The 12,786-nt window shown below is 44.5% G+C and overlaps 1 protein-coding gene across 2 annotated transcripts in view; it reads left to right on the top strand.

Annotated features, from left to right (window-relative positions):
* The first annotated feature begins 332 nt into the window (after positions 1-332).
* The window catches only part of AHSA1 (activator of HSP90 ATPase activity 1), a 34,263-nt gene continuing 21,809 nt past the window's right edge, over positions 333-12,786 (top strand). The window contains exons 1-3 of one of the 2 annotated variants that reach the window (XM_060261082.1): positions 333-509; positions 11,397-11,587; positions 11,757-11,839. In XM_060261082.1, coding sequence (XP_060117065.1) covers positions 430-509; positions 11,397-11,587; positions 11,757-11,839 — 354 coding nt within the window. In that variant the 5' untranslated portion in view covers positions 333-429. Of the gene's footprint in view, positions 510-6,993; positions 7,115-11,396; positions 11,588-11,756; positions 11,840-12,786 lie in introns of those variants that run through there. The other variant, XM_060261083.1, reaches the window with a different exon arrangement.

Genomic DNA, 12,786 nt, shown 5'->3' with positions numbered 1-12,786 from the left:
GGGACTATAGAGACAGTTAAAGACTAGAATGGCCTAGACTGAACTTCAGGTTTAAAATAATTAAAAACTGTAATGACTCTCAATTGTTCAGTCTTCGGCCCAGAGTCTCTATGATGAAATTCCTTTTTCTACCGGAAGTGCTGCGAGTATTAGCATTCCTCCCTCCTCTCTCTCATGCCGCATGGTTCCGGCCAGCCGGGAGGATTTCAGGGGGGACTCGGTGAAGGTCGGGTTATCTTGTCATGAAAAGAAAAAAACGGAAGGAACCTTTGCCGGTGACGGAAGTTGGGAGGCGGCGCGGTTCCCGACGCTTCTAGCAGCTTCTAGACGGTGCGTGCGCGCTCGCGCGGGGCGGAAGGCGCGCAGCATCAACCAGCCAGAATAGTTGCGGCGGCGGCGGCAGGAGCAGCGTGCTTTCCAGGGGCGCCGATGGCCAAGTGGGGAGAGGGGGACCCGCGCTGGATTGTGGAGCAGCGCGCGGACGCTACCAATGTTAATAACTGGCACTGGTGAGTGGGGGGGGGGGAGCGCGTGGTGCGCGCTGCGCGACCCGTTGGTCGCGAGAAGGCAGGGGAAGGGAGGGATCCGCTCTCACCCAGCTGTGGGAACGGGCTGGGAGGGGAAGGTGCGTTTGTGCGCCCTTTGTCGGCTTCTCATCTGAGGGAGGCTTGAGTCCTTCTCTCCTGTCTCAGCAGCACCCCGAGCCCGGCCTCTGCTTGCCTGTCAGTCCCACCGCAGGTGTCTCTGGGAAACTACTTTGCGCCTTGTTGCATTTTCCTGGGGTTGAGGGAACGACCTGCACCCCCGACCCCTTGGTGTGTTTTCTCTGCACTGAAACCTTTCCTCTCCCCATTGTGAGTTCATTGGGGCTTAGTCTTAAACATATGTGTAATACGGGAGCGTTGCCAACTGACCGGGAAGTGGGCAGGGGAATTGAGAAGGAAACCCTGCTTTGGCTTGCACCTGCACCTTATCTGTGGCTTGGCCTGCCGAAATCAGCGGGTGAAACTTTTCACAATAGAACAAAGCATTAATCAAAACGTCGGTTGTAGATCAACTTGCCAAGTGAAAAAAAAAAAAAGGATTAATCTGTAGTTTGCATTATATGACAGCGCCGATTTTTCTGTTTTGTCTTTCACTGGGGCTTTGGAGAGTTTGGGGGGCATAAGACCTGTACTTAAATCATATTCTGGCACACACACACCTCTTCATGGAATGAAGAGTCTTCCCGCTTTTAATCTCAGCATATTACGTTTTGGTTACATGCATACTGTGCTCCCTTCCCAGTGTAGTTATGTAGGGTTGACTTTCAAAACTGTGGGATGATAGTTACTGTATAAATGTTAAGTTACGAGCTCTTTGAAATTTACAATAAAAAAATTGAGGCAGTACTACTTGAAACTTGGAGCTGTCCAGTGACATTGGGTGGCAGAAACTGAATAGCTTTTAACTGAAAAAAATATGACACAGAGTGTGTCAAGCAAGCCACTAATTTAATCTGCAGTAGGCAAGTGAATGATGGGACACCAACAACTATTCCATATATTCAGCACTAGTATACTTCTTATTGCCATGCACTGAGATGAAATAGGAGGTGAGTGGTTGTCTTCATGATCTGCTTATAAACCTTCTTGGGAGGTACTGCTGGAGACATAATGTAGATCCAGATGATTCTTGGTCTGATCTAGTATGGCAAGTTTTTTATTCCATGGAAACTCTCTTGAAAAACTTAGAGCAGGGGTGTCAAACATGCAGCCCAGGGGCCGAATCAGGCCTCCAGAGGGCTCCTATCAGGCCCGTGAGCAAGTCTGCTTCCTTCTCCCTCTTTTTTGCTTCCTTCAGTTATCAGAAACTGTTAAATAAAATATTGCAAGAGTGCTGATCAATTAAGCATGTTTTATTTAATTTTTTTTTAAAAAAACATTTAATTTTGCTTATCTGTGTCCTTCATAAAATTATTTTTCCACTATCTGGCCTTACATTTTATGAAACACATAGCCTGGCCTGACAGGGTCTCATTTATGTAATATCCGGCCCTCATAACAAATGAGTTTGACATCCATGTCTTAGAGGCAGGATTCCTGCTCCAACTATCTGTCTTTGCGTTATGTATATAGAATTCAGTTTACTTATTTAGGTAACTTTAAATCTGGTTTTCTCTTGCTACAGACTCAAGGCAGTGCTATTTGGCATATCATTGCAAACTCTTTTTTGCAACAAACAGCCACAGCTACTGGAAACAGAATTCTCTTCACAGTGGCAGGGACACAAGATGGTTATATAAAAAGTCTCTTCTTTCAATTGTAAAAAGCCCAAGCACATTGACTCCTTGTAGACTAACTGATTTATTGTACCATGATTTTTTTGTGGTTGGCAGAACCTGCTCCTTTCAGGATTAATGCCTGGACAGCCAAGCCATACCTTCCATTGTGTACCTGAAATCTTGGTACAGCCAGTTTTGTTCCTTGTACAGGCAATCTGCTTTTTTTCTACATCACTGAACAGCTGGAAACATGATCACCACACTTCTTCTGTGATCAGAAAATAGCAGCTACGTTTTGAGGTGCAGGACATTTTTTAAAGGGAGGGATAGAATGGGTATATTGCATAGGGAAATAGTCAGACAATTATACCACAAGACAGAGTTAGTTATTCAGCCCTCCTATGCACAAACCTTTTTCCATTGGCATCTGCCCACTCTTCCCCTCCCTTCAGAAAAAACTTAAACTGCGAAAAAGGAGACGTTGGCAGTGCTGAGTGAGCCAACAGCACATTCTGCAGTAGTGAGCAAACTGTCCATGTCCAACACTTGATGCAGCAACACTCAGGCTGAGAAATGTGCAGGTTAATTCTAGCCTTAACAAAGTCTTAGAGGCTTTACATTCAGAATCCTCAGGAACTGTATTTCACACTTGGGTTTCAGAATGGGACTCTTGGCAATGGTGGCTTTCTGTCCTAGTAACTTGACAGAACATTATGAGGTATAGCACCTTCCTTTCTCTTTATCTGAACCCTATAACTCAGGGTTTTATGATCCTCTTGTAAGTTTTGACTGTGACTTTAGTTGACATATACTGTACAAATAGGCATCACATCTTTTAAGTGGATGGGGGCAGTAACAAATAGGAAAAAGCAAAGTGGTCTAGGTATTACATGGGAAAAGCTGGATGCTTTTCTTGTCTCAGCTGTGGTTAGGAACATTCACAAGCCATTCTCTTGAAGCTCCTTTCATGGAAAAAAGTGTACTTTGTGGGGATACTTTTTGTAAGCACAGAATCATATGTGGCCAGTGCGGCACAAGAAGTGCAGGGAGAAGGCATTTCTGGCCCTTTGAGTTGACTATTAGTGCAATAAAGAACTAACTGAAAAAGACATGTCTATCAGTATTTGAAATCATGGCTTATCAGAATTTGGTTCTTGCATTTCTACCAGGAAAAATCCTACTTGTATATAGTGCCCCCCTTTTTTCTCTATAATGTTATAGATAGTCCATCTTAGTCTTAGCTTTTATGAGCTCATCATGCATATTGTCCAGTGTTGTGTTCCTGCTAGCAGGGAGCAAGAATTTAATTGGCCATTAGGGGTAAATTGATTATTAGCTAATTAATTAATTGGATTGAAATTAAGAGGGGTTTTAGAATTGATTAATCATTTACAGAAGGTTAATTGGCTGATAGATTGACTGGGGAGGGTGTTCTTAGTTAGCAAGGGCAGGAAGAGAAAAAATCAGAAACTAGAATACAGGATTGTAGCAGGGCATCCTGTATATATTGGTCTGAGGCAACTACGGAGACCAGTGGGGGGATGACCGGCCTGGGGATCCCAGTACTCCTGGGGAGAGGAAGGTATGATGGTGGGAACAGACATAAATGTAAGGGAAGGTGGCTGAGACATGAAGGTACTCGGCCCCCTTCCAGTCTGTGTTCTATCCCAATGGTGACAGGTGGTGGGGTCAGGTTGAATTACTCGCCTCCATCACTGGTGTTATGCAATGCCAGGTCCGTAAATAATAAGACCTCAGTCCTTCGGGATTTCCTGTGTGAACAGGATATGGACCTGGCAAGCATGACTGAGACCTGGGTACGTGATGGAGAGATGGTAGCCCTCTCCCAAGTAACCCCCCCAGGGTACTCAGTCTTTCATCAGTTACGGACTAGTGGGCAGGGGGTAGGTGTGGCCCTATTCGTACGAGAGGCTTACTCCTTCCGGGCTTTCCCGACTCCAGAGATCGACGGCATTGAATGTGCGGGTCTGAAGTGGGATGTTGGAGAGGGTTTGGCAATCTGGCTGGTGTACCGACCGCCTAATGCACCAGCTAGCGCCTTATCGTCCCTGATGGAGGCCGCAACAGGCTGGGCATTGGAACACTCAAGGCTTTTAATCCGGGGTGATTTCAATGTTCATGCCGATGACGCAAACTCCAGGCAACAGACCTAGTGTCATCCATGGCTACGCTAGGACTCTCTCAATTTGTAACAACACCCACACATCAGGTCAGGTACATGCTGGACTTGATCTTTGCATTGGGGGTTACAGTGGACCGAGTTACTGCAGATGCAGTGCCATAGTCGGACCACTATGTCTGAAGGCCCATATGGACGTGCCACCCCAAACCCATTTAGGCGGCGAGCGTATTTTAGCTCGCCTGCAGAACCTAATGGACCTAGTACGGTTCCAGAGGGCACTGCGGGATACCTGGCCCCCTGGCGATTCTCTCGATGGCACGGTTGAGTCCTGGCAAGACTGGCTCACCATGGCCATAAATGAGATTGCTCCCCAGCGCCATCGTATAACCCGGAACTGTTACTGATGAAACAGAGGCTCAGATGGCTAGAGAGGCAGTGGCGGCGTACTCAAGACGAAGCAACCAGAACATCTTATAGAGAGTTTATGAGGTCCTATGAAATGGCAGTCAAAGCCACAAAGAAAGCTTACTTTGCAGCCAAGATTGCATCTGCGAATTCACGCCCAGCTCAATTATTTAGTAGTATTCGAATTCTTACAACTCTGCCACAAGGCAGAACAAATTGTAGGGAATTAGATATTGGCTGTAAGGCTCTCGCAACCTTCTTCGCAGATGAGGTCTCGTTGCTCCGCCATGACCTCCCTACCACAGTTGAAACAGTATGCGAGCTTGAGGCGCCATGCCTGTTTCCAGATCAGCTTTAGACAGTTTTACAACACTTAGCCTGGTGGAAGTTGACAGAATTCTCTCTACTGTGCGCCCAACAACGTGTGATTTGGACCCTTGCCCATCCTGGATGATTAAAGTGTTCCGGATGGAGCTTATACGGGATATCGTAAATAGATCCCTTTCTGAGGGACTCTTTCCAAGGCCCCTCAAAGAGGCAGTAGTCCACCCCTCTTGAAAAAACCAACATTAGACCCGGCTGAATTGGCACACTACCGGCCGGTCTCGAATTTACCCTTTTTTGGTAAAATTATTGAGAAGGCAGTAGTGCTGCAGTTACAGAGCTTTCTGGAGAACGCTTCCATCCTAGACCCACACCAGTCCAGCTTTCGCCCAGGTCATGGGACGGAGACAGTGCTGGTCGCCCTGGTGGATGATCTCCAGTGGCATCTGGATCAAGACGATTCGGCAGTGCTGATGTTGTTGGACCTGTCGGTGGCGTTCGACACGGTCGACCATCAGTTGCTGGTCCACCGCCTTGCCGACACAGGGATTCAGGGGTTGGCCCTGCAATGGCTTTCTTCTTTTTTCTTCGGTTGGGGACAAAGGGTGGTGCTCGGGGGACAATCGTCCCAGAGACATCCGCTTAATTGTGGGGTACCTCAGGGGGTGGTGCTCTCCCCGATGTTGTTTAATATCTATATGCGGAAATATGGGTTGGGTTGCCATCAGACCAGCTGATGACACCCAGCTCTATCTAATGATGGATGGCCGGCCAGCCTCTGCCCCAGAAAATTTAATCCTGGCACTGCAAGCCGTGGCAGGGTGGCTTAGGCTGAGTCGTCTGAAGCTGAATCTGACAAAGATCCTTTGCCTGAGTCATGGCGGTCTGGGAAAGGAAATCCCTCTATCAGCTTTTGATGGGGTGCCACTGATATCGGCACCCAAAGTCAGAAGCTTGGGGGTGCTGCTGGAGTCCACATTGGCAATGGAGGTCCAGATAGCAGCTACTGCAAAATCCGCCTTCTTTCGCCTTAGGCGGGTACGACAATTGGTCCCCTTCCTTGAGCTCAGCGACCTGGCAACTGTGATCCATGCAACGGTCATCTCGAGGCTAGACTACTCAATGCCTTCTACATGGGGCCGCCCTTGTCTCGTATCCGGAAACTGGAGTTGGTGCAGAATGCGGCAGCCAGGCTGTTATTGGGTCTCTCCATACGAAAGCACATACAACCAAGGCTGCGGGAACTGCACTGGCTGCCAGTAGTATTCTGGATTCACTACAAGGTGCTGGTTATTACCTTTAAAGCCCTATATGGCCGAGGACCTGTCTACCTTAGGATACTCAGATCTGGAATGCAGAACTTATTGTCAATCCCCAGGCTGAGGGAGGTGAGACTGAAGGCTACCAGAGAAAGAACCTTCTCAATTGTGGCCCCCCACCAGAAGAAGTAAAGGCCTTGCGGGACCTTGCTCAGTTCCACAAGGCCTGTAAAACTGTCCTATTTCAACTTGCCTTTAGCTGAATTAAAGTATAAGTAGATGCCCAACATCGCTGAATTTAATGAAATCAACGCTAGCACCAATATTGTCTTAAATTGTTTTAAACTGTTTTAAAATTATCTAATTGGTATTAATTGTTAAAACTTTAATTGTTTATTTACTGTTTTATTGTTTTAGTTTGACTGTTGTGAGTCGCCCTGAGCCTGCTTCGGTGGGGAGGGTGGGATATAAATCTGAGAAATAAATAAATAAAGGCTGGGGTAGATTAGAATATGAACACAATAATTTTGAGCCAGACCCCTTATCATACTGTATCATTTTCAATTTCCTTCCACTTTTGTCTTGTGATTAAATTCTCTGCACTGGTCGAACTTCAAGAAAATCCAATTGATTGTCTACACCTACATGTCCTGATGATGGGAAACCAATGGTATTGACTACTCATTAATAGTATTAATAATCTCATTCACAGATTACCAGGTAGTTTTTGCATTTCAAACATGAACCCCATCTACATATATACTGAACTGAGGTGTGGCCCTTATCAAAATACTGTGCTAATGCTCAGGTCAGAAGACAGCATTTAGGATTAAATTCAAACATAGTAACTCAAACTTGAGTGTAATTTTGCATAACTCAAGACTGAACTATTTTGTGGTAATGTAGAATATCTCTGATGTAGAGAGAAGTTGTAAACTAAAATGTATTTTTCCTTAAAGCCAATCATTATATTTCCTTCTGATAGCCTAATAGAATACAGTCAAAACCCTTGGGGAAGCTTGGAGGCTATTCAGAACTGCAATCCTAGCAGCTCAGATAAAATATATACCACAAGTTAGGAAGGGCACAAACAGGTATAAGAAAAGGCCTGCAAAGTAATGGAAGCTGTAAAGGGTAAGAAGGACTCATTTAAGCAGTGGAAAGCTAGTCCAAATGAGATTAATAAAAGGGAACACAGGCTGTGGCAAATCAAATACAAGAGTGTGATCAGGCAGACAGAAAGGGACTATGAGGAGCATATTGCAAAAAACATAAAGACCAACAATAAAAATTTCTTCAAATATATTAGAAGCAGGAAACCGGCCAGGGAGGCAGTGGGGCCCTTGGATGACCAAGGGGCCAAAGAAGAAGAAGAAGAAGATATTGGATTTATATCCCGCCCTTCACTCCGAAGAGTCTCAGAGCGGCTCACAATCTCCTTTACCTTCCTCCCCCACAACAGACACCCTGTGAGATGGGTGGGGCTAAGAGAGCTCTTACAGCAGCTGCCCTTTCAAGGACAACCTCTGCCAGGGCTATGGCTAACCCAAGGCCATTCCAGCAGGTGCAAGTGGAAGAGTGGGGAATCAAACCCGGTTCTCCCAGATAAGAGTCCACACACTTAACCACTACACCAAACTGGCTCTCTTTACTGAAGAGGATAGGGAAGGAGGATAGGGAAATGGCTGAGAAGCTGAATGCATTTTTTTGCCTCTGTCTTCACTGTGGAAGACGAGAAGTGTTTGCCTGCTCCAGAACCACTAATTTTGGAAGGGGTGTTGAAAGACCTGAGTCAGATTGAGGTGACAAGAAAGGAGGTCCTACAACTGATTGACTAATTAAAAATTAATAAGTCACCAGGTTCAGATGGCATACATCCAAGAGTTCTGAAAGAACTCAAAGTTGAACTTGTGCATCTCCTGACAAAAATATGTAATCTTTCATTGAAATCTGCCTCCATTCCTGAGGACTGGAAGGTAGCAAATGTCACCCCCATCTTTAAAAAGGGTTCCAGAGGAGATCTGGGAAATTGCAGGCCAGTCAGTCTGACTTCAATACCGGGAAAATTGGTAGAAACCATTATCAAGGACACAATGAGTAGGCACATTGATGAACACGGGTTATTGAGGAAGACTCAACATGGGTTCTGTAAGGGAAGATCTTGCCTCACTAACCTGTTGCATTTCTTTGAGGGGGTGAACAAACGTGGACAAAGGAGACCCAATAGATGTTGTTTACCTTGACTTCCAGAAAGCTTTTGATAAAGTTCCTCATCAAAGGCTCCTTAGAAAGCTTGAGAGTCATGGAGTAAAAGGACAGGTCCTCTTGTGGATCAAACACTGGCTAATTAATAGGAAGCAGAGAGTGAGTATAAATGGGCAGTCTTCGCAGTGGGGGACGGTAAGCAGTGGGGTGCCGCAGGGCTCGGTACTGGGTCCCATACTCTTTAACTTGTTCATAAATGATTTGGAGTTGAGAGTAAGCAGTGAAGTGGCCAAGTTTGCAGATGGCACTAAATTGTTCAGGTTGGTGAGAACCAGAGGATTGTGAGGCACTCCAAAGGGATCTGTTGAGGCTGGGTGAGTGGGCGTCAACATGGCAGATGAGGTTCAATGTGGTCAAGTGCAAAGTAATGCACATTGGGGCCAAGAATCCCAGCTACAAATACAAGTTGATGGGGTGTGAACTGGCAGAGACTGACCAAGAGAAAGATCTTGGGGTCGTGGTAGATAACTCACTGAAAATGTCAAGACATTGTGCAATTGCAATAAAAAAAGGCCAACACCATGCTGGGAATTATTAGGAAGGGAATTGAAAACAAATCAGCCAGTATCATAATGCCCCTGTATAAATCGATGGTGCGGTATCATTTGGAATACTGTGTGCAATTCTGGTCGCCGCACCTCAAAAAGGATATTATAGCATTGGAAAAAGTGCAGAAAAGGGCAACTAGAATGATTAAAGGGTTGGAACACTTTCCCTATGAAGAAAGGTTAAAACGCTTGGGGCTCTTTAGCTTGAAGAAACATTGACTGTGGTGTGACATGATAGAGGTTTACAAGATAATGCATGGGATGGAGAAAGTAGAGAAAGTCCTTTTCTCCCTTTCTCACAATACAAGAACTCGTGGGCATTCGATGAAATTGCTGAGCAGTCAGGTTAAAATGGATAAAAGGAAGTACTTCTTCACCCAAAGGGTGATTAACATGTGGAATTCACTGCCTCAAGAGGTGGTGGTGGCTACAAGCATAGACAGCTTCAAGAGGGGGTTAGATAAAAATATGGAGCAGAGGTCCATCAGTGGCTATTAGCCACAGTGTGTATATATATGTGTGTGTGTAAATATTTTTTTTTGCCACTGTGTGATACAGAGTGTTGGGCTGGATGGGCCATTGGCCTGACCTAACATGGCTTCTTTTATGTTCTTATGTTCTTATAATTTATTTCTAAATAAGTTGTCTCTCCCTTGAAGGGGACCTTAATACCTAAGCCAGCTCCTGATTATTTAGCTAATTTGTGTCTGTAGTGCAAATAGATACAGGAGAGAGTTTTGTTGTATCAGGAGTAAAAATGGCAGGGATTCTTGTGGTTAGACCACTTATGTTGCTTTCTCCATTTAATTACTTGACAGAGTGGTGGGAACTGAAGTAAACGTGGAGGAATTATGGAACTAGAAATGGAAGTAAATCTGATTTGGCCGCTGTGACGGACTCAGGAACTTAACATGAGGGCTGGGGAACAGGTTTGCAGCGATTGGCTGGAACGTTGCCCGAGCAACAAAAAAGTATCCATTTGGGGTTTGCTTAGCAGTAAATCATCTCAGTTGGGGGAGTCTTAGCCAGGGAGTCTTCAAAGAAGTCTGAAGTGAAGACAGTGGGCTTAGGCCGGTCAGTTGTAAAAACAACTGGACGAGGGGCTAAGAGCAGCCAGAGAGGCTGGGCTCCTTGTGGGAGACAGAGCTGTGTAGTCTCTGTCTGAGAGAGAGAGTTTTCAGGCAGTTTGAAACTCTCAGGGTGATTTCGCCAGCACATCAGGCAATCTCTGTGTACAAACTAGATCACACAAATACACACTGAAGGGGAGAACTGGATTCTGGTGGTCAGCAGGGTTACCCAAGACTCAGATCAGAGGACTAGCTGTGGGGCTGAGATGCATCAGTTTTGAGGGGTGCGAGTCCTGGAAGTTAGCTAGTGGAGTGTCTGTGAGGGAGAATATACTGGCACCAGTTAGGAGTTCTCTATGTGTGTGTGTGTGGAAAGAGTGACTGTAGTTTGTTATTTTTATGATTTGGCATTGCCGAAGCTAGGGCTAAACAACGGAAGTAACAGCATTCTGAGTGCCCAGAAGGCACAGTCTGTGTGAAGAAGAATTCAGTAGAATTCTGAAGCCTGCCTGGTTTATTGTTTATTTTAAAAATCTTCTGCCAAAGTTATGGGTATGTTTTACCTCAGCCTGATAAATTTCTACTTTCAGTAATTGATTTATTCTACCAACCATCTGCCAACTGATTTGCCTTTTGAGTATTGAACAGTTATAATCATTATTATTTTATCCCTCTCCCTTGCCTTTTGTTATCTAATAAATATTTTTGTGGTTTTTTACTTTAAAACTTTCTGGTACCAATTTTTTAGAGTTCTCACAGGGTTTCTGTGAGTGTGACTGAGGGAGTGAGGGAAGGTGACTGGGGAGAAATTTAAAGTGGTCGCCCTCCCAAGTAAGCCTTGGACTTGATCCCTCACAGCCACTAAACCTTGTTCTGTTTACATTGTATGTGACAGAGTTTGGGTATACTGGGTAAAGCATAATTAATAATCTTGATCAGTGTCTTCCAGCATTATGCCAGGAAGTTTTTTAAAAATTCAGTTTTAAAGGTGTCACTTTTCAGGCCATGTTTAGGCAAATAAGCCCAATGGGAGGAAGGGTGTGTATAAAACATTTCATAAGGGTAGAAAGTTGACTGCGTGTTACTAGATTTTCAGTTTGAGATGTTTTCTCTTCTTAGGACAGAAAGAGATGCATCTAACTGGTCATCAGAGAAGCTGAAAACTCTGCTTCTGTCTGTTAGAGCAGAAAATGAAGAGGGATCTTGTGAAGTGACAGAAGTGAATAAGCTGGATGGAGAGGCCTCTATAAACAATCGCAAAGGAAAGTTAATTTTCTTCTATGAGTGGAACATCAAGATGGCTTGGACTGGTGAGTTGGCTGTGAGTTACAAAGCAGGAACACTTTCTAGAGGTTCATCTTTAGAAAGGAGTGAATTATCATTCTGGAGTTTTGAGGACATCAAAATCTGCCAGGAGTTGATTTTAGGGCAGTGAAATAGAGCCAAACCTTATTTTAATTGGTATGTTTCTGTCTACAGGCATCACAAACACAGGTGTGAAGTACAAGGGGCATGTGGAGATCCCCAATCTTTCAGATGAAAATGATATTGATGATATTGAAGTAAGTACAGTTAGTATTGTTGACTATTACTTCATTGGATTTCAAGTGCTATGTAGTTCCATGTTTTATTGTAACTGTGAACTGATGTATCTTCTTATAGCTTTAAAGGGGATTAGGCAGATTCATGGCTACTAGACACAACAACTAAAAGGAACATCTGCATTCAGAAGCAATAAACCTCTGAATAAGTACATAAGAAGAGCCCTCTGTATCAGACTAGTTGTCCATCTGGTCCAGCATCCTGTCTCACACAATGACCAACCAGTAACTGTGAAGGGCCAACAACAGGGGATAGAGGTTGAAACCATTCCCTGATCCTACCCTCTGGTACTGCGATTCAGAGGATGACTGCCTCTAAATGTGGAGGTTCCCTTTAGTCACCATGTCTGTTAGCCATTGATAAGATCTATCCTCCATAAATCTGTCTAGTCTCCTTTTAATGGTTTCTCCACCTGTGGCCATCACTGTGTCCTCTGGCAGCAAACTCTACATTTTAGTTACTTATTGTGTATTTCCTACTGTCCATTCTGAATTTAATACCATTTATTGGATGCCTTCGAGTTCTGGTATTTTTGGAGAGGGAGAAAAAGTTATCTCTGTCCATTTTTTCTACCCTATGCATAATTGTAAAAACCTCTGTCATGTCCCATCCCCCCTGTTGTCTCTTTTCTTCATAGGAAAGGTACTCCCACCCCTTAATCATATTGGTTGTCCTCTTCTGTACTTCTTCCAGCTCTGCAGTGTGCTTTTTTGGAGATGTAGTGATCAGAACTGCACACAGTATTCCAATAAAGACAGCATTATAATATTGGCTCTTTCATTTTTAATCTGTTTCCTAGTTATCCTTAGTACGCAGTTTGCCATTTCCACTGCTATATCATACTGGCTTGTAATTTTCATTGAGCTGTCCACTACAATCTCAAATTCTATTTCCCAGTCGGTCTCAG

Source organism: Heteronotia binoei, chromosome 21 (assembly GCF_032191835.1).
Source record: "Heteronotia binoei isolate CCM8104 ecotype False Entrance Well chromosome 21, APGP_CSIRO_Hbin_v1, whole genome shotgun sequence".
In the NCBI taxonomy this organism is placed as follows: Eukaryota; Metazoa; Chordata; class Lepidosauria; order Squamata; family Gekkonidae; genus Heteronotia; species Heteronotia binoei.
This window is presented reverse-complemented; position numbering and strand designations above follow the sequence as displayed.